Consider the following 23,146-nt stretch of genomic DNA (forward strand, 5'->3'; position numbering starts at 1 on the left):
TGGTTGTAATTATCCTATAAATGTTGACATGTACATAAAACCATTTGCCATTGAGTAGAGTCCAACTCATAGTCAGCCCATGTGTGTCAGAGTAAAACTGTTTTCCGTGGCCAATTTTTTGGAAGTAGATCACCAGGTCGTTTTGGAAGTAGATCCGTGGCATTGCCGGGTGGACTTAAATCTCCAGCCTTTCAGAGGTTAGCAGCCCAGTGTATTAATGATTTGTGTCACTCAGGGACTCCACCATGTACATAAAGTGTATGTACTAAGGGTGCTTGTCATAACAGTGTTTATAGTAGGAAAAGCAAACAAAACAAAGCTGGAGACCGGTTAAGTGTCTAACACTGGGCAGGGGACCAGTTAAATAAAATATGGAATGGAATGCTGAGACATATTATTAAGAATAAAGTAAGAAATAGTATAACTTATGTGGTAATTTTCTATTTGTGTTTTTTAAAAGTATATAAAACTAGGATTTATGCTTGTTGCTTTCTGGAAGGTTACACAGGAAACGGGATGGTGGTCACTTCTGGGGATTTAAGGTATTGGATGGAAATGAGCTCAGTTTTCATTGTATATTCGTTTTTGTATTATTTGAATTTTGCTTATATGGGCATATGAATTTTTTTTAAAAATCAGTGTGATTTTTTTTCGTTGTTGTTTTACGTGCATTAATTATATTTTTCTTGGATTTTTCCAGATCTCTCTTGCACTTTGTTTTGTTTTGATGTTTGGAAACTCAATGTTATTAACTTCTTACTATGCTTCCTCTTTGGTAATTATTTGGGTAAGTGTTCCTTAAGTACAAGACTATCTTTGAAACTAATAATTCTTTATCACTGATTTGGAATTCCTGGGGAATTTTCTACAGGAACAGTCTCAAGTGTTTCTCGAATACTTCTGTATGTGATAGAATACTGTAAGTGGTCCTTTCCCAAATGGGAGAAATGCTACCACAAGTTAAAATCCAAAAATATAGCACCTTTCCTCATCTTGTCCTAACTTTCTCTTTCCTCATCTATTCCATCGCCTAAGTTTTGGTCCCAGAGTTAGGATTGCCTTTATAAGCTCTTCATTCCCCTCCACTCCTTTTCTCTCCAGTTTTTATCCTATTACTGCTCTACTGTCTGAATCCCTTTTCCTACTCTGACATCTTACAGTGGCCCCTTATCTTTGTTCTGCTGTGATTGAAGACCAAGACTGGGACTATTTCATGCCCCCCATCCTCCCATCAATGCCTGTGTGTATGGAATATTGAGATGGTTTAAGTCAAGAGTTGAATTCAGCTATATTTTGCTAAATTACTACCAAGAACAGAGTTAGATTATGAGGAAACTATCTTTTAGAATCAAGATAAACAATGAAAGATCTGATAATGCCTTCTGCCACTTATAGCGGGATGGCTTTCCAGATATAACCAAAACCAAGCCAAACTCACTGCCACTGAGCCAATTCCAATTCATAAGAGACCTACATTGGGTTTCCGAGGCTGTAAATCTTCACAGAGGTAGATCACCCCATCTTCCTTTTGCAGAGCAGCTGGTGGGTTTGAACCGTTGATCTTCTGGTTAGCAGCCAAATGCCTTATTCACTACGCCACAAGTACTCCTTTTCGAGATGTAAAAGCCTCCCTAAATTTGATATCCTAAGATGGTTTTGTTTCTTTTTAATGGGATTTACTGTTAACAGTGTTTTGCAAACCTCAGGGGGAAAGAAATTATTCCTTATATCTAAACTGCATGTGCTTTTCTATAGTCCAGTTTTTTTTTTTTTGGGGGGGGGGAAGCATTTTGCATTGCCCTAACTGAAATATATTCTACTTTCTGAATAGTCATTAAGTCACTCATATAATTTTGGTTTTCCTGATTTATAGAACCCATTAGCAAATTTGAAATTAGCTATTTCTTTGTCCTATTATACAAATAATATTTATTTAATAACTCATTTCCCAAGAATATGCTCACAATAAAGATGTTTATTATGCTCATTGCTATGTTCACCAAAGGGGAAATTGTATTTGTTTGGAATTCATTACAACATTTCTGGAAGGTGAAGGTGATATTCAAAAGATTGTTTCTACCAAATGTCCAATTAGATTTGTGATCACCTTTTTATTTGTTTTATCCTTTTTATTTTGTGATACATCTGAAGGTTTATTAAATTTGAATAATAAATTTAAAATTGGCTAAATATTGCTTCTAAGATACGTCCTGATCTCAAGATTTTAACAAACATTTTGAAAGTTGTTTTGTTTTGCTTGAGTAAGGAATATACTGAATGAGTTCTATTAAAAAAAAATCATTATTTTATTCTCTTCATAGAACATTACTTCTAGCTGTAGTAGAAATGTAGCTAATATTCCCTGTGCTTGTAACTTATGGGACTTCTCTCCTCTTCCCAATATGGGCCACCACCCTTTCCAGGTTGTGTGACTTGAATATACTTAATCACAGCAGTTGTTGTTGTTGTTGTTGTTATGCGCCATCGAGTCGACCCCAACTCATAGTGACCCCTCCTTGGGTTTCCAAGGCAGTATCACTACGGAAGTAGATTGCCCAACCTTCCTTCCGAGGAGTGGCTGGTGGGTTTGAACCGCCAGCCTTCTGGTTAGCAGTCAAGTGCCTTAGCCATTATGCTACCAGATCACAGCAGTTAGCATGTTGTAATGCTGTGTTTTCAAGCAAAATAAATAAATAAAAACCTCAAACGAGAAAGCATTAGCTGGCTTGGTTTGGGATTAGTAAGTATAGTTCTTAAAAATCAACAAACTCTGTTCTTAGTGGGGAAATGTGATAATATAAAAATCCAAACTCACTGTTGTCCAGTTGGTTCTGACTCAGTGACCCTCTAGGACAGAGTAGACCTGCTCATATTGTTTCCAAAGTTGTACATCTTTATGGAAGCAGACTGCCTTATTTTTCTCCTGCAGAGCAGTTGCTGAGTTCAAACCTCTGACCTTTTAGGTTAGCAGCTGAATACTTTAACCATTGTACCACCAGAGCTCCTGAGGGAGTATAATCACTTGTGTATTTTATATATGTACAAAGGAAGTATTGCTATTTCCCATGAGAAAGTACATGACTCTAGGTACCTGTGTGTAGGAGATCCATTGAATTGAATATTGCATATGAATAAAATGTATTCTAAGTACTTTGTGTAGAAAATTTCTCTTCATTTCAGTTCATCACTTTAAAATGTGTCAGGTACCCTGCTAGGCACTTGAGACCTTGGCATGAATTAACAATAGTTAGAGAATATAATATGTTTATGTATATTTAGTAATAAACATACATTTGCATATATTTAGTTATAATGTTGAGACCTGAGTCATACCTTGTTTTGTTTTCTCAGATGTTCAGAAATATTTTATTTCAGTTCAAGTATTAATATTTTGATCTCTGGCAGTATTTTTGCCAATTTTGAAGTCGATTTGGACGCTATAAGTAATATGCTTGGCAATTTGCTAGAAAGACTTATGATTTGACAGAGAGAAGTATAGTTGATCCATTAAAATCTCATTTGTAGTTTTATTCTGAGTCAATATTTTCAGCTTCAGAAAAATCTTATGTTTAATTGAAAGCTGTCTAATTGATTTCTTAGCTAAAAATCAGATATATAAAATTAGTCATAGAATTTATATATGGTGATTCTGATTCCAGCTTGGAAAAATCACTCACCTATTCTACTCTGGGTATAATATGGCTGTTTCTTAAAATCAGAAAACATAGACATTAGCATTGATGATACATGGAAAATGTACAGAATGCTGAATTTTAGATTCTTTAGAGTCTTATTATTTAAAGTAGTTTTTGGTATTTGAATTTATGTCTACATGTATTAACTATATATTCTGTTATTTTCTTTATACAGGCTGTGCTGGCAATGAAACCACATTTGCTGAAAATAAATGTATCTGAACTTAGTTTATGGGTAAGAATCAATCTATTCAATACATAAGTTTTCTTTCTCTAAAATATATCAGTAGATACAATGTTTACTTTTTAAGAACATGGTCTATGTATTACAGGGGATGTAAGAGTTTTATAGTGAGGCTCAATTTTAATGTGTCAGATTGCCTTTGTTATGAAGCAAGGTAAAACTAATATTCAGTAGGTAGTTAAAAAAATTACAGTTTTATTTATTTTATTACTGATGTTTCTTTTGAGGAGCAGTGTATGGATAAGAAACTGTTAGTGAAAGAGAAATATAACTGTATCACTATATAAATCTTCTATAAATATATATTAATTTGAGAATAAGATTCTATGTTTATATTTTTATTTTTAGTTATTGCCCATTAGTATTGGAGCAACAGTCTTTATTTTAAGATACATTTTTGACACTTTCTCTTGAATTGAGAGTTAGTTATTTCAGGCATGATTAAAGCATTTATTTTTTTTGTTCCTAGGCTATGTCTATGAAATGGCTCAAACAATGGAAATACCAACTTATTTTTGTTTTTTCCTTACTTTCTTTTGTAGATTATCCAAGGATGTTTTTGGTTATTTGGAACTGTACTGCTCAAGTATTTGACATCTAAAATCTTTGGTATTGCAGATGATGTAAGTGCATTTTTGCTTCTACTTGAAAGACCTGAGAAAGAATCAAACAGGCTAAGAATGAATGACTCAAATATGACTCACTGAAGCTATTTAAACCATTACTGTTTAAAGCAACTTCTAGGAGGAAGTCTGTCTCCTTGTTATTTTATCTATTTAAATATGATGTAAATGTGACTATAAGTATAGTCACTTTTCTCCAAAACTACTTTCTTGATGTAATTCTTTTACTGACCCTTTTATATCACAAAATTTTAAAAATTTAAAGCAAGAAAAGTCTAGAAATTTAAGCCCAAATTTTAAAGAATACGCAGCCATTTTTATCTGGCTTCCTCATAACTCACTTTTGAAAAAGGAAATAAAAAGGTGCCATTTTCAGAACTTCTTAAACTGTAGATCATATTATAATCCCATTATCCCCTAATTTTCTGTCTAATGCTTCTATAAGGTTTATTTATAAGCCTTTATGTTGTTGTTATGTGCCGTCGAGTGGGACCCGACTCATAGCAACCCCTCCTTGGGTTTCTGGGGCAGTATCACTACGGAAGTAGATTGCCCATCTTTCTTCCGAGCTCTGGTAGCATAGTGCCTTAGGCACTTGACTGCTAACTAGAAGGCTGGCAGTTCAAACCCACCAGCCACTCCTCAGAAGGAAGCCTTTATAGGTAATAGGAACTCAAGAAGGCTTCAGTTTTTGCCAGTTTAATCCAAATCAGTCTTATTCAGATATATATATTTTTTCTTTTTTTTGGTAGTTATATATGAAAGAAAATGAGAATTTTCCTTTGTAATTTTAAGTATTCTTCATATTGATAGTTGCTTTGCCTATTTTGTTTTAATTGTTTAATCAACACATTCTAAGTCAGGAGGCTGTCAAACATTTAATTTAAAAACAAAGCAATACAACCACCAACATGAAGAGAGTAAAGTAAATTGCTTCCTGCAGTTATTTTTATTGGCTAATATTCCTCTTTCTGTAATTGATTAAAGCTGTGGTTTTGAAACTGGGTTCTGTGGAGTCCTAGGACTTCCCAGGACTTTTGCGTGGGATCTCTCTTGTCCACTACCCACTGCTAGCCCATCTTTCACCCTGAGCAGCTTTGCTATAATCTCTTATATATTGGACACTTACATAGGCTTTCATATGAACAAGGGGCTTTTCTGCTTAGAAAAAAAAAAAAGACATTTGGGCTATTATATGGGTGGTCTTCAACCACTGGAGAGATTTTTTAAGGGTATTAAGAGTCTAAAATGTTTTTATTTATTCTTCTATTCATTATGTAACTGCTATGCACTGTCAGTGGAATGCATGCTAGAGATATAAAGCTGGACCAGATGTGGTCTGGTGGGAGACAGAAACAATTCCTAGCAATTATCATACAATGTAATGATAAAAATAAGTACAGAGTGCCACAGGAATACACAGGAAAGTCTTCTTGAAGGAACTATTAAGATGAGAGCTGAAAGGAGGTTGAATCATCCAGGATGCAGAGAGCAGAAAGAGAAGTTGAAATAGCCCAAGTCACACATTTATGGAACCTGCCTCCTTACCAAAGAAGACAAACCAGTTAAGGTATAGAGTAGCTCTAAGTGACCAACGTCACCAGGGCCATCAAAAGTGCTATAGAAACAGTTACATCCAAATAAGAAGTAGTTTAGTTGTAACTTTAATATTTACAGAAATTTGTAACATTGATCCAAGCATGTTAGTTTATAATCTCTTAATTTAGACATTGGTCAAAAGAAGAGAATCTCAAGGCCACTCAGAGCCTCAGAAGCATTTTCCACCCAGTTCTGTTGGGAAAATCAGAACAGTTTTCAGTATACCCTTAATTTCCCATCCCTGCCCCTTTCAATACTCTTCTTGGGTCAAAGCATGATGAGCCAAAAACGATGGCTAAAATATTTCAACTTGGCAAATTTTACTGTATGTTTGCCCCATCTTCCTTCCGAGCTCTGGTAGCAATGAATTCTGGGGGCTTTAAAAAATGACTTTGAAAATCAGTTGCTCTTTCAGTGTAACCTTTCAGATCATGGGCTTGTCTTTTTTTTTTGCTTTTAAAAAATCTTAGATTACTTACTTGTGACTTTTCTATTACAAATGTTGAATGTTCTACATTTATCTCTCAGTAATGCTTTAGCTGTAGCTCATCAGTTTTGTTATATTTTGTTTTCATTTTCACTCAGTTCAAACTATTTTCTAATTTGCCTGTAAATCTATTTTATTTATGTGTGCTATTTAATCTCCAAATTTTGGGGGTATTTTCCAGATTACTTTGTTTTTTGATTTCTAATTTGATTGCATTGTGTTTGGAGAACATACAATTTTTTTTTTTTTTAAATTAAGAACTTTTCATAGCTTACCATATCATCTGTCCTAGAGAGTATTTCGTGTGTGTGTGGAAAAAAAAAGTTTTCTACTGTTCTATAAATGTCACTAAGATCAAATTTGTTTATACTGTTTTTTCAAGGCTTTGATACCCTTACTGAACTTTTCTATAGCTGTTGTATCAATTATTGAGAACAGGCTACTAAAATCTCTAATATAATTGCTAAATTTTCAGTTTTTCTTTCTGTCACTTTTTGCTTGATTTCTTTTCAAGCTCTGGTATTAGGTGTATATACATTTATAATTGTCACATCTTCTTTATGAATTGATCCTTTTGTCATTATGAAGTTTCTTCTTCTAGTAACATTTCTTGTTGTAAAATCTCTGTTGTCTGATGTCAATATGTGTATATACATATTACCATAATGTGTAAACCTAAGAGTTAGGAGATACATTGATACATGTATATGTGTGTGTGTGTATGTGTATGTATGTGTATATATATATATATATATAATGTATTAATATTTACAGAAATTTATAACATTGAAATAGAAATAACATAATTATTTCTAATTTGGATGTAACTGTTTCTATAGCACTTTTGATGGCCCTGGTGTATATATATAATGTATGTATCTCCTAACTCTTATGGTTACTGTTTGCATGGTATACTTTTTCCATCCTTTTACTTTCAAATTATTTGTGTTATTGAATCAAAAGTGTGTTTCTGTAAACAACTTGTAATTCAAAACCAAAACAAAACAGTTCCTATTGAGTTGATTCTGAACTTATGGTGACCCATGTGTGCAGAGTAGAGCTGCACGACCTTTTGGAAACATCACCAGAGCTTTCTTCCAGGGCACCTCTGGGTGGGTTCAAGCTCTTAACCATGTGCACCACCCAGAGACAGTGTAATATACATTTTTTCTCCCTTAATAAGAATTTGAGCATCTGTCCTTTAGTGAATTTAAGTTCCTTACATAGATGGTAATTATTAATTATATTGGAACTTATTTTTACCATATTTTTGAAAATTTCCAACTATTTTCTTGCTCTTTAGATTTTTTTTTCCATTTTCATTGGATAGTTTTCTTAAACTATTTGAAAAATTGTACATTCTATTTTGACAACTTTAAGGAATTGATTGTTGTTGTTATGTGTATGAGTCGGGGCCGATCGACGGCACATAACAACAACAATTAATTCCTTAAAGTTGTCAAAATATGTTTCTTCCCTCACCAAGAGAATGTATTTTAGAATTCTTCACATTCCTACCACTTTTCAATTCCCACCACCCCTGTCCTCCCACTTCCTGTAGATACCATTTGAAGTTTTAATTACGATTTGTGTTAGATATCATTTCCCTTCTTTCCTTTGGTCCTTGATTTTTAGACAATAATAAATTTGAAAATTTGGCAAATATTTTATGTCTATGAGCCATAGTTTTCTCAGTTTGAAAATAAGAATAATTCCACAGGGCTTCATATAGGAAGTAAATGGTGTGACATAAGTGAGAGCACTTGGTGAAATATGAAGAATTGCATAAAACTGATTTCAATCAAAATGAACATTTATTCCAAGTTCTATTCATTTCCATCATTTTCCAGAAGTTTTTCCAGGCTCCTCTTTAGAAATCAGAATTAATATTTCTATTACTTTACTATGTAACCCTTTGTCCCTATGTGATTGATGAAGTCTGTATGTGTTACCAACCCTTTGCCTCCTGAGAGATGATTTATAGTACATTTCACCAGGTTTAAAAATCCAAGTATGGAGGGTAGCATGGTGTCAGAGCTATTACTTGTCAGCTTCTTCTGCTGACAAGGAGAACTGTGAAGTTGGAGGGTACGGCACTTTAATTTTGAGCAAAAGCATCATCTGTATGACAACAGTGGGTTTATGTTGTAGTGAAAACTATTTTTAGATCACATTAAGATATGCGTTATTACAATGTAGGTTTAATGTAATGGTACCTCATTCAATATCCTACTAGGCTCACATTGGCAACTTATTAACATCAAAATTCTTCAGTTACAAGGATTTTGATACTTTATTGTACACCTGTGCAGCGGAGTTTGACTTTATGGAAAAGGAGGTAAGATGTGATTTCTACTTTTCTTTCCTTATGTTTTGAGATCTATTCATTTTTCATGAGAGATGCTCCTCTAATTTCAGACTCTTTCCTCTGTGTACTGTTATCTCACTTTGAGAGAATAGGAAAATCTGGAAGCTTAGAGGAAAATGTTCCTATTTACATTAGTACAACTCCCTGAAATGTACAGCGTTTTCTCATTTTGATAACTTAGAAGCATGCGTTGTGGCTGCAGTAGTTCTCGGATGAGTGAAGGCAGAGGAAGTTGCCGCTTTTCAAAGACAGGCATTAATTTAGCCAAGTTCTCAGCTCTTACATTGCCACTTATTTTGTTGTTGTTTGATTGAGTAATGTCATCACTTTAAAAATATGATTGAGTACAACTTTTTCATTACAATACTTTTCTTTCTAAAACTGTACTTAGATGTCTATAGGGAAACCAAAGAGTAGTTTAGTGGACTTTGAGACAGAAGCCTGGAATATTCTTTTATGTTCTTGAACAAGAGATCCTTATTTTTGGGGTCATAGTTTACTAGTTTCTAATAGTGTGCTGCAAAAATTGTCCAGACAAGATGAGGTAATACATAGGAAAGTGCTTTGATATTTTAATGATTTTTACATAAAATTATTTGGCAGTACTTTATGAGCTAGTTTGATTCAACAGGCATTTGTGGCTTTTTTAACACCTTGCATGTGCCCTGGTTTATTATGACATATAATTTGTAAAACTGTTCAAAGATGTGTATATATTAAACTGGCCCACGATACTCTGCAGACATATTCATTCTCCCCCACCAGCCCACTGAGAGCGATCCCAACGTCCACAGACTAGTGGATGCTACTGAGTCACACGGCAGACTCTCAGCTACAAGTTATTCTGAGTTGAATGTCTCCTGCAGATGTACTGTTTATGCCAGTGACCTATCGGTCTTCATTTATTTTGTGTTCTGGCAAATGGTTTTGACACATGATGGCTAATAAAAGGTGTAGGAATGATTAGGACTTAGTGAAAGGCCTTTAACATTATTGAGGATATTGTAAATGCCAGTACCACCTGAGAGTTTTAGCCATCAGAGACATGATGGAGGAGGTTGTTTATTGAGGTATAGCATGACTTTGGTGATTTGAAGAACATGATGAAGCTCATGATGCCCCACGTGTCCAGGCATCTTCATAGCAACTGTGTTGTAGGGACAGTACAGTTCCAGTTTAGGGAGTACACCTTTTCGATGTTTCAGTACAGTAGGAAAGGGGGACAGTTTAACATCATGTAGTACTGATATAGAAAGATAATTAATACATGTAATAGAGTAACAAATGGTTTGATTTCACTTAAGTACAATTAATGCACACAAAGGGTAAGAAAGCAAAACTTTAACAGTTTTTAGATGAAGAGATAATTGATGATTAACTTTTTTTGGTAAGTTGTGTTTTCTAAAGTTTTCTACATTGATCATATATTTTAATAATTTTATTAATAGAAGGTAAACCAGTGAGAAGTATCTTTCCCTTTCATATATGAAAATAGCAATATTTAAAGTACAGAGATACCAAGACAAGAATATTTTTATGGCAGAAAATAGGTAACATGGGGTAGACCCATGTGTATGTTCTTACTGTTGTGTCTGTGTATATTCTTGATATGGAATGAAGAAAGCATCACAGATAAATGGAGAAAAGATGTTTTATTTTATGAATCCTATGATGGGGCGTTAGCTTAAAGTCTTGTATCACATTATGTACCAGGCTTCTTTGCAATTAATTAACTTGTTTAAAAAAAATGAAGCCTGAAAAATAAATTTGAAAGACATTTGAGTGAATATTAACTTCATCTCTGAATGGGCTTAATATCTGATTGGTTGTAATACTAGTGGAAGAGCTCATATAAGAATTATTAGTAGGTTTGTCTTCATGTATCTTAAAACATCTGTACATTAAGTATTTTAAAAATTTAAAGATGAATGACTATCTGGAATAATTCTTACCATAAATATAACAAAAGAAACTAGGGATTAATGTAATTATAATAGAAACTTGTCCAAATGAATGCAAAGATATCAAGGACTCTCAACCCCTTCCCCTCAAAAAAAAATCCCACCAGGTAGAAATCACCAAAGGCTGTTAATATTAATAGTCTGTTGGAGAGGAAATGGTGATGAATGTTTAAATGTGAAATTATTTGTCATCTTTATTTTTTCTGCATTTTCTAAAGCTTTTACAGTAAGCATGTATAACTTTCAAGCTTAGAAGAACATTATTAACAGTTTTTAAGAAATGATAAAAGAATTTTTAATTTTAATGGAACACATACACTTGTCTTTCACTGTCTGATTTGTTTCCTTTGCCTGTTCTCTGATGTGCTTATACCATACCTTTATGCAAATAACACGTGTTATATGGTTTTGCTAGGTGCACAAACTTCTTGAGTATTATTTTCCTAGGCGCTTTATGTACATCATATGTGTGGATGTGTTATTTATGTGCGTGCTTTATTTGTGAAAAAAAATACAGTACTCTCTCTGGTGTATCTTTTAGTATTTAAGAAGTTTCATAATTTTGTTCTAAACGTTACTTCTTTGTTATTGTTAGGTGCCATTGAGTTGGTGCCAACTCATAGCGACCCTGTGAACAACAGAACGATACACTGCCTGGCCCTTCACCCTCCTCACAATCCTTGCTATGCTTGAGCCCATTGTTGCTCTTTATTAATACCTTTATATAATATCCTTGGGAGCTCTGGTAGCGTAGTGCCTAAGACACTTGACTGCTAACCAGAAGGCTGGCAGTTCAAACCCACCAACCACTCCTCAGAAGGAAGGTTGGGCAATCTACTTCTGTAGTAATACTCGGAAATCCAAAGATGGGTCACTGTGAGTCGGATCTGACTCCACGGCAATGGGTTTGTTTGTTTGTTTGTTTGTTTGTTTGGTTTTATAATATCCTTAGTCTCTTTTTGTCATCTTCCTACTGAGAATAGTACTGAACTTACCTAAAAAACTTTTGCCCCATTCCTACTTCCCACCTCATTCTAGTTTATTACAATACTATAATCAATGAGGGAATCCCTGCACTTCACTACTAACTGAACGGTTTTAGGTTCATGTCCACTCATAAGCACCTCAGAAGAAAGGCATGGCCATCAGTTTCCAAAAAATCAGCCATTGAAAATGCTGTGGAGCCCAGTTCTGCTCTGACACAGATGGGGTGGGGTCACTGTGAGTTGAAGTCTATATGACAGCAACATTTTTTTTTAATAGTCATCGAGATCACTGTACTTCTTGTATACTTTGCTCTTCTTCCCCCATGTTTTAATAGTTCCGTTGTAGCTTCATTGCTTGCACATAGAACCACTCATACTATTCTGTCACCTTTATCCCTATTACTTTGTCATAATTTTGTGGGTAATTTCTTTTTTGTTTTCAACACTCAGTACCAGTTTTGAAGTTGAAGCTTCTGCCATTCTCGGTTGTGTGGTGCTCTCCAGTGGATTCCTCAGGAAGGGCTCATGGGAACAATAATTTGTGCATTGTTTACATGTTCAAAATAGCTTACCTATAGTTTTTATATACAAAGTTCAGTTCAGTGAGATAGAAAATCTTTGGCTCATGTGCTTTCCTTCAGTATCTTAAATAAGTTACTCCATTATCTGCCCTAAGGTATTGCTGTCTAAGTCTAATGTTAATCTGATTTTCTGTCAAACACAAATATTAAAATACACATTTCAAAAGTTTTTTTAGCATAATTAAAAATTTTTTTTCGAACACTTTTGTTAAATATTTCAACCAGTTTTGACGTTCAAATTTTAGGCACATACCTATCTTACATTGTTCTTATGTTTATTACTATTTGTTAATGGAAAAAAAATTTGATTACTTAAATGATAAAATAGTTTTATTTACATTTTTGTTTTGCTTAAGTTCAGCCATAATTGAAAATTTACCAAACAGGATTATAATTTTAATATTAAGTACTATGCAAGTATTTATAAAGGTAAATAGTAAAAGGAAAATCTAAAGCTTCTCTCTTTAATGGACTTTTGTATGAAATTTGCAATTTTTAAAACAAATTATCAAGATTACACATCTAATATGGACTAAAGAGCCCTGATGCTGCAGTGGTTAAGTGCTGAACTGTTAAACAGAAGGTTACCTAGTACGAGAGGAAGGATCTCTGGTGGCACAGTGCCTAAGGCATTTGACTGCTAACCAGAAGGCTGGTGGTTCAAACCCACTAGACACTACTCAGAAGGAAGATTGGGCAATCTACTTCTGTAGTGATTCTGCCTCGGAAACCCAAGGAGGGGTTGCTGTGAGTTGGATCTGACTCCACGGCAGTGAGTTTGGTTTGGTTTGGTTTGGAGTGCAAGAGAAAGTCCTGACAATCTTCTGCCATAAAGATTACAGCCTAGAAAACTGTGGGGCAGATCGATTCTGTAATAAGAGATCACTGTAAGTCAAAAATGACTTGACAGCAGCCAACAACAATGGAGTTTGTTGTTCTTGTTAAGTGCTGTCAAGTCAGTTCCGACTCATAGCAGCCCAATGTACAACAGAACAGCCTGGTGCTGCTTCACCCGCATGGTCTTTACGATGTTTGAGCCCATTGTTGCAGCCACGCACTGTGTTATCAGTCCATCTCTTTGAGGGTTTTCCTCTGTCTTGCTGACCATCTCCCTTACCAGCAAGATGTCTTTCTCTAGGGACTAATCCCTCCTGATAACATGTCCAGAGTATGTGAGACAAAGTCTCACCATCCTTGCTTTGAAGGAATTTCTTGGCTGTGCTCCCTCTAAGACAGATTTGTTAATTCTTCATGCAGTCCATGGTTATATTCACTGTTCTTTGCCGACATTATAATTCAAATGCATTAATTCTTCTTTGATCTGCCTTATTGATTGTGCAGCTTTCACATGCATATGAAGCAATAGAAAATACTATGGCTTAGTTCTCAAAGTAACATCTTTGCATTTTAACACTTTAAAGAGGTTTTTTCAGCAGATTTGCCCATCACAGTATCTTTTGAGTTCTGGACAGTTGCTTCCATGGGCGTTGATTGTGGATCCAAGTAAAATTAAATCATTGGCAACCTCAGTATTTTCTCTGTTTATCATGTGGCCTATTGGTCTAGTTGTGAGGATTTTTGTGTTCTTTATGTTTATCAGTAAGTGCTTCAAGTCCTCTTCACTTTTAGCAAACAAGGATTTGTCATCTATCTGCATATCACAGGTTATGAATGAATCTTCCTCTACTCCTGATGCCATGTTCTTCTTCATGTAGTCCATCTTCTGAGATGATTTGTTTAGCATACAGATTAAATAAACCCACTGCCGTCAATTCGATTCTGACTCATAGCGACTCCCATTGGGTTTCCAAGGTGATAAGTCTTTACAGAAGATTTCCCCATCTTCCTTCCAAGGAGCACCTGGTGGGTTTGAACCACCAGCCTTTTGGTTAACAGTCAAATGTCTTACGCACTGTGCCACCAGAGATCCTTATACACATTGAATAAGTAAGTATGGTGAAAGGATACAATCCTTATAAACATCTTTCCTGATATTGAAGCATGCAGTATGCCCTTGTTCTGTTCATACAGCTGCCTCTTGGTCTGTGTACATGTTCTGCATGAGTATAAATAAGTGTTACTGAATTCCCATTTTGCAATGTTATCCATAATTTGTTAAGATCCACACAGTTGAGTGCCTTTGCATAGTCAATGAAATAGAGATAAACATCTTTCTGGTATTCTCTGCTTTCAGCTAAGATCCCTCACATATCAGCAGTGATATCCCTCATTCCACATCCTCTTCCAAATCCAATTTCAATTTCTAGCAGTTCCCTGTTGATGTACTGCTATAACCATTTTTGTTTGTTTGTTTGTTTTTTAAATTATCTTCAGGAAGATTTTACTTGTTTGTGATATTAATGTTATTATTCAATTAATTTTTGCATTCTATTGGATCACTTTTCTTTAGAATGGAGACAATATGGAAATCTTCAGTCAGTTAGGAGCTCTGGTGGTGCAATGCCTAAGGCATTTGACTGCTAACCAGAAGGCTGGTGTTTCAAACCCTGCAGCCACTCCTCAGAAGAAGGATTAGGCAATCTACTTTCATAGTGATACTGCCTCAGAAACCTAAGGAGAGGTTGTTATGAGTTGGATCCAACTCGATGGCAGTGAGTTTGGTTTGATTTTTTTGGGGGTGGTGAGGGATCCGGTCAGTTGACCCGGTAGCTTTCTTCCAAATTTCTTAACGTTACATTGTTATCTGAAACATCTCAATTGATATTCCATCAATTCCTGGAGCCTTTTTTTTTTTCACCAGTGCCTCAGTACAGGTTGAATTTCTTCCTTCAGTATCATGGGTTTTTGATCATATGCTACCTCTTGAAATTGACCAGTTCTTTTTGGTACTATGACTCTGTGTTTTCCTTCAGTCTTCTTTTGGTGCTTCCTGCAACATTCAATATTTTCCCATAGAATCATTCAGTATTACACTTCGCAGCTTTAATTTTTTCTTCAGTTCTTTCAGCTTGAGAAACATCTGGCATGTTCTTCTCTTGTAGTTTTCTAACTCCAGGTCTTCGCACATTTCGTAATGATACTTTACTTTTTTTTTTCCTTTTAACCCACCTTTTGAAATCTGTTCAGTGTTCTTTACTTCATCTCTCTTTCCATTCACATTAGCTACTCTTTGTTTAAGAGCAAGTTTCAGACTCTCTTCTGACATCCTTTTTGGTCTTTTCTTTATGTCCTGTCTTTTTAGCTAACACAATGAGAGAGTTTAGGGAAGAATAATATTATTTAAAGAGTCTATTTTTAGCTACTAGCTTTAAGGATTCCTGATGGTACAATGGGTAAGCAAGCGCTTGGCTGTTGACTGAAAGGTTGATCAGCTCAAACCCACTCAGCGGCTCTGCTGGAGGAAGACCTGGTGATCCTCTCCAATAAAGATTATAGTATTGCTTACAATTCCATAGACATTTCTACTCTGTCACATGAGGTCACTGTTAATCAGAATCAGCTCGATGACACATAGAAACTGTAGCAACAGTATGGAATAGTAAGCCAGAAAATCAGTGTAATGAGTCAGAAAATCAGTAAATGCTCCTTACTGTATACTTTGTAGAATTAAGAACTGATATTTTTAATGTGATTGAGATTAGATTTCTCTTTATGACAATATTTAGAAAGAAAATTGTGTTAGACTGGGTTCTCTAGATAAACAAAAACCAGCAAAGCTTATAGAGAGAGAGAGAGAGAGAAATCTATCTTAGGAAAATGGCTCACAAACATATAGAAGTCGGCAAGTCCAAAGTCCCTGGAGGAAACATTGGGTGGAGGCAGCCTTAGCTTCCGCAACTGCAGGGGGCCGAGAAATTCGAGGCTGGCAGGCAGTACACTGGTTGTTGACTCCAACGAAAGATGAATCCAAGATCTCCAGGCCGAGCGGTGGGCTGCTCACTCATGGAAGGTTGTAGTCAGCACACCAGGATCCCGATCCACAAAAGAATGTCTCTCTTCCCAGAATGTCCCTGGATATCCTGGAAGCAGGCCACACCCCTAGGGAAACTCCCCTTGGGCAGATTGGCCACTCAGAACACAGTCATCTGATCCCATCCTGGGAACAATCACACAGAACTGGGGTCCAGCCAAGTTGACACACAGCTCCAACTATCACAAAAATATTTAGTATTTGATTTAATAATGTGCATTTATTTGTGAGAGATGTTAGGAGAAAGGAAATAAATGAGAGTTTAGAAATTTGAAGCCCCAAATTTTTAAGACTGACCTAAAAAAACTACTGAGAGGAGCAGAGGACTGCAATGTTGTGGAGCTCTGTTACTAAAAATATTTTTCTACAATTATGTTACTAAATAAAATGTGTTTTGTTAATCTTGTAAATACTGGTCATTGTGTGTGTGTGTGTGTGTGTGTGTGTGTGTGTATCATGGGTAAGATTTTTATTCCCCACAAAATGTATAGGAAAGTCTTATTAAAGGAGCTCTACTGACCTTAGATTAATATTCAGCCATGTTCTCTAGTTAGGCAAGTCTTGTGCAAAATGTGAACAGTCATCCCTCCAATCATATTTCATACATGTTTGGGAACTATATTTGTTAGTATTTTTAATTCACTGTCCTAGGGAAGTTTGTTTCTCTGGAAAGTACCTCCTTTCCTGTGGTAGGAGAAAGTAGGTAGATTAGACCCTAGTTGGATGAATGCTCCTATTTCTCTACCTATACTTTTTAAAATTCACTTGGCTTGTTATTTTAAATGAAATTTTGTTTGTCTAAAATAACATTTTCTTCTAACAAAACATGTTTGTGAATTTCAGACTCCATTGAGGTATACGAAGACATTGCTGCTTCCTGTGGTTCTTGTTGTGTTTATTGCAATTGTTAGGAAGGTATGTTTATCACATCTGAGCTCTTCCTTGTAATAAAACATCTTCTTATTTTTGCATAGTTACATGCACTTACATTTAGCTAAATGTTAATCTGATATAATTAAACATGGGTTTTATTAAACATATTCTGTATTTTTATTTTTTTTTTTTTACTCATAGCTTTGATCTACAATTACAAGCCTTTGAAATAGTCTGCTATCTGTCAGGATAAAATAGATACAGTGAAAGGATGGCTCAGGTTTTGATAGTGGCCTTATTTTGAAAGAAACATAGAGATCATATTCTCCCCGATAAAGCTTTTTTTTCCTGAATAAATAAATCATTACTGACTTGTTTTTAATGTTTATATATTGTTTTTTCTTTTTATCTTTTTTGAAAAAAATTCTTTTTTAAAATTACTGTTTCTTTAAATATTTAAAATATATATTTCTAAGTGATTTGTATTATGATTTATACAGTATCCACTGGTATGTTAACCAATATCATGTATTTGTAGAATTTTCATTCATGTTATATATGTGTACTGTGCTTTGTACTTTTCCAAAATCTTTTCACCTGTGTTATTTCAGTTGGTTATTCAATAACAGTCCTTTAAAGTAGATAGATATTATCACCTCGATTTTAATAGATGGCAGAATTGGAAAATCAGAAGAGTTATTACCAGCCTCATATTTTGTTCATTAAAAAGCAAAGGGATTATGCTATGCGTATTCTCAATAACAACAAAAGATAAATTATTTTTAAAAAATAAAAGCAAGGGGAGAACAAGAGCCAGAGTTGGCACATTACCCTCCATATTGTATTCCCACAGCAATTTCAACTCAAATCAGCACATATCTAGTTCGTTCTACCTGCATGGCAGGGCCTGCCCTTTCTTTGCATGTTTGCATGCTTTATCTGCGTGTGTAGCTACTCAAACATTAGGCATTGAAATCTAGAATGTATGTAGAAGAAGCCACCTGGATGGCTAGAGATAGATTCAAGAAGGTAGGATGTTTGGTTTAAAGAAGAAAAGACTCCAATGGAAAGAGGATAATTATTTTCACACTTTTGAAAGCCTGTCACTTGAAGATAGGATTATACACATTCTTACTCCTTAAGTAGAGATATGGCCAGTTCCAGGAGGTAGGACTTCTGACCAGAGCTGTCCAGAGTTGGGAAGGACTGATTAGGAAAATATTGAAGATTCAAGTAGCAGCGGCTGGATGGTTCTTTCAAGGGCTGGATTAAAACCTGTAGAAATGTTGTAGAGAATAGCCATACTGTGCATAAGATTTCAGATTAGAGGACCTCTCAGTGCCTGCTACATAGGAAACTGTAGTAAGTGTATTTCAAATGCTTACAGCTATGATTATCAGTTTCTGAACCAATTTTCCAGTTTTGTGTATGTAATTAAGCAACCTTGGCATAGCGGAAGGAGTGCTGAATATGAATTTGAAGCTGGAAACCTGGTTTTAGGACTCAGCAATGCTTCTTGGTGGTTGTTCACCTTCAGGGAGAGCATTTAATCCATTTGAGCCCATTTGCTTATTTGCAAAGAAGATGAAAAAATCTACCTTACTGGGTTGGTGGGTATTAAATTAGATATGATCAAACACTATAAAATTATATTGTTATAGGTATTTTTTGAGTTATCTCCTATCTCCATCTATCTCATATTTCTAATTAGAAGTTTTAAAGTTTGTTTTAGTTAAAGTGTTATATTTCCCAAAACTGCTATTCTGAAGTGTTTTAAAATCTGTTTACAGATTATTAGTGATATGTGGGGTGCCTTAGCTAAACAACAAACACATATAAGGTAAATATGCTGCTGTTAATCTTTATTTACTCTTCTTTTGATCTATTAAATAGGTATTTACAAAGCATTTATTTCATAGTTACATGTTGTGCACTCAGCATTTAAAAATTGATTTTTTAATAAATTGTTATTGTGATTTGGGGGAAATTTTGCAGAGCAAATCCATTTTCTGTACGGCAGTTTATGCACATTTTGTCTCATGACATTGACTGCAATTCCCGACAGTGTAACAGTTCTTTTCCCCATAGTTACCTCTTCCCTGTGTAAAAATTGATGTTTTTGATTGTCATTCCCCTTCTTTGCTTTTCTCATTATACCGTGTCTCTACAGAGCACAGTACCTCACTAATTCATATCCCAGTCTCATCCAGTACAATCTGAGAGTGGTCTTATGCATAGTCTACACTTACAGGATACAGCTTCATTCTTTAGTTCAGCAGGGAACATATATTATCTTTTGACTGATTTAAGGACCAATGGACTGCCTTTTTTTAGATAAGGGCAGCAAATATAAAGCAGATCCAGACCTTAATTTTCACACAAAATAAATTCCAGATGGAGCAAACATTTAAATATATATATGAAAAAATGAAATCCCAGAAGTGTATTTTTATAATTGTATATTAAGATAGATGACATAAAACCTATAAACTAAAAGAAAAGATTGATAAGTTGACCTGATACACAAAATTTTTTTTTTGGTAAAAGATATAGTAAGCATTGTTGGGGTGGGGGAGGACAAATTCAAATTGTCAATATTTTGTCAAAATTCAAATATTTTCAAGTTGAAAATATTTGTAAAGTATGACAAAGGATTAATATATGTTATATAAAAATTCCTACAAATCAATAACCAAACTGCTGAAAATCCATTAGAAAAATGAGTGAAGAACATGAAGAGGCATTTCAGAGAACAAGTTCACCTTTTCTCTTCCCAACCATATGCATGTCCCATGGTCCTTGTTTCTGTTCTTTAGCTGTGGAAAATGGTATCCCGCCTCTAGAATTTTGCAAGGATTATTCTATATAACCATTATTTTATCTCTCTACCCATAGTCTGGCTTTATGCACAAATAACTCTCTTATTCTATAGCTTAAATGTCACCTTCTTCAAGAAGCTTTTCTTGACCATCATTTCAGAGTAATGTTCCCTTCCTTGCTGTTCTCCAGATCATATCCTGTTCCTTTCCCTCTCAGCATTTGTCATAATTTACATTTACTGATGTGTTGACTATATCTCCTGAGGGGAGGGGTCATTTCTATTCACTTCAACAATATATACCCAGGGTCACACACATAGTAAAAAAGTAGTCAAATGAGTGAAGACATACATATCACTAATAGACACATGGAAAGGTGCTCAATTCTACAATTAAAAAAATCATATTGAATGAAAACTTTTTTATTTATCAAATTTATAAAGATTAGATATTATATCCAGTGTTTACTAGGGTGGGAGGAAATAGGGTAGTTTGACAGTACCTAGCAGAATGTAGTTGGTCTGCCCTTTAATCCACCCATTCCACCAATGTAAATGTATCCAATAGGAGTGCTCACAGAGATAATGTCAAAGATGATCGCTGTGGTATCGTTTGTCATGTGAAAAATGAGAACAAGCAAAATACTCATTAGTAAGGGATTTGTTTAATTATTATTCAATCAGTGAAATGCTAAGCCATCTTTATGGAATATTTCTGTTACACATTATTGAATTTTAAAAAAATCACAAAACATACCTAATATAACTATACAGTTGTTTAAAATATTGAGATTGTATATGTTTATTTGTGCATAAAAGGCATCTGGAAGGCTAAAACCCGTAACTGTTAAGAATGTAAGATAAGAGGATGCAATGAAAGATATTTTAATTCTTTCATTTTTTTGTGGGGGCTTTTTCAAGGGTGATTATTATTGAATTCACGTAGGTCCTTGCTTATAACTGAAACATTGGACTTGAGGGCCAGGGGCAGGGCAATGGTTCTAGTATATAGTGCCAAAATTTCTCTTCATTTGAGGCAAAGAAAAGGGCTGAAAACCTTGGGAAGGGGATAAAAAGGTACAGAGCTATAGTATGTAACTCTGGGGGACAAAGGTGGGACTTTTCACAGAAGCAAAGCAGTCCCTTCAAGAATAAGTCGACTCTAGAAATAATTATAGAAAATCAGTGCCCTTCTTGTGGTTCAATTCAGATAGAATCAGAGCTTTTGTTTTTGAAAGGAGTGACACATTGATATAGGTCAATGGAAAAAGAAAAGAGAAAGATCAGGTGACGTATTTAAAAAATTACCCAGATAAGAGTATCAGTATCCCCTTTATTTGGGACTTATGCCAGTTAGTAAGGATCCTTGGTGGTATGTATAGTGGTTAAGGCATTTGGCTGCTAACCAGAAGCTTGATGGTTCAAACCTGTCAGCCCCTCTGCAGAAGGAAGATGAAGCAGTCTGCTTCTATAAAGATTTGCATCTTTGGAAACCCTGTGGGACAGTTCTACTTTGTTCTGTAGGGTGATTATTAGTTGGAATTGACTCCATGACAACAGATTAATGATAGAGAAGATATATTATCAACTCATATTTCTATCTCTTGCCCAGACCTCTCTTTGGACCTTCACATTTACATGCTTATCTGCTTATTTGTCATCTCTGCTTAGATATCTTATGGGAATCTCAAATTTTACAAAATTGAACCTCTGATTGTACACCCTCTGCCGATATGCCTCTCTTGCATCTTCCCAATTTCTTACACCAACTGCATTTTCCTGTTTGCTCAGCTCAAAAATCTTGACATCATTCTTGACTCTGCTCTTTCTCTCATACCCTATAGCCCATCCATCTACGCACTTTCACCAGTCAGAAACATATCCATAATCTACCACTTACCTCCTCCATCCTCATCCTTATCAAACCCTCTCTCCTGGATTGCCGTAAGAAGGTTCTGTTTGTAACCTTTGTCTGCCTATAGCCTCTCTCCCTGAGTCTGTCCTCTATACAGCAGTGAAGTGATCCATTGAAAACAGAAGTCAGATCATGTCACTCTTCCATCAAAATAGTTTTCCAAATCACTCAGAGTAAAGTTACAGCCCTTATCATAATCTCCAGCGCCCTGCATCTTCTGATTCCTTGTCATCTCTGGATTGCCCTTATCTCTGGACTGCCCTCATCTATCTCCTGTCTAATCATATTCTCCTTGTGGTTAATCCTCCTTTTGCATTTTCTGTTCCCTCTGCCTAAAATTCTCTTTCCCACAGAATTCTCAGGGCTCTCACTCATCTCCCTCAGATCTTGCACAAATGTCACTTGATCGGGGGCCACACCGATTAGTATATGCCTTCCCCATCACCCAACATTCTTGGTATCTTTTACCAGCTTCACTTTTCTCCACAACACTTAGCACCATGTGACAAAGTGTGTGCTTGTTTATTTGCTTTCTGTTTGTCTCCTTTCACATACATGTGAGTTTTGTGAGGGCAAGAATTTTTCCCACTTTGTTTATTGATTTATCCCCAGGATTTTTCAGTGTTTTGAGTGGATGGAGAGGTGGATTTGTGTCCTTTATTGGTAAAGCCTTCATTTTAGTAGGGAGAGGCAGATGCTAATCAGCTAAACCGATAAATGAGAATTTTGTTTTCTATGAGAAAATAAAAGAGGAAATGGAATAGAGAGAAATGGGACTAAAGACAAGATAGTCCTAGGCATCTCTGCTGTTGTAAGGAATGGAATTAATCTAGTGTGATTGGAACATAGTGGTCAGGAAGAGGAAGAGTGGTAGGATGTGGGTTCTGAGGGTGAGAAGTGGGGACCAGCATGTGTAACCATGGTGAGGAGTTTGGAATTTATTCTCATTGCAAAGGCAACCTACTGGAATGGATTTTAAGTAAGGAAGTGACATCATTGGATTCTCATTCTAAGTTGTCCTCATTGCTGTGATGGGACTCTTCTGTAGGGGAGAGGAGTGAGATA

At 35.3% G+C, this 23,146-nt stretch overlaps 1 protein-coding gene across 1 annotated transcript in view; it reads left to right on the forward strand.

Annotated features, from left to right (window-relative positions):
* DPY19L1 (dpy-19 like C-mannosyltransferase 1) overlaps positions 1-23,146 on the forward strand; it is a 130,778-nt gene that overhangs the window by 80,215 nt on the left and 27,417 nt on the right. The window contains exons 9-15 of the mRNA XM_007958244.2: positions 701-787; positions 3,871-3,930; positions 4,482-4,562; positions 8,885-8,986; positions 17,319-17,390; positions 19,139-19,188; positions 20,735-20,786. Coding sequence (XP_007956435.2) covers positions 701-787; positions 3,871-3,930; positions 4,482-4,562; positions 8,885-8,986; positions 17,319-17,390; positions 19,139-19,188; positions 20,735-20,786 — 504 coding nt within the window. The remainder of the gene's footprint in view (positions 1-700; positions 788-3,870; positions 3,931-4,481; positions 4,563-8,884; positions 8,987-17,318; positions 17,391-19,138; positions 19,189-20,734; positions 20,787-23,146) is intronic.

Source organism: Orycteropus afer, unplaced genomic scaffold, assembly GCF_000298275.1.
Source record: "Orycteropus afer afer isolate SDZICR_OR568_19922 unplaced genomic scaffold, OryAfe1.0 scaffold00893, whole genome shotgun sequence".
Taxonomy (NCBI): Eukaryota; Metazoa; Chordata; class Mammalia; order Tubulidentata; family Orycteropodidae; genus Orycteropus; species Orycteropus afer.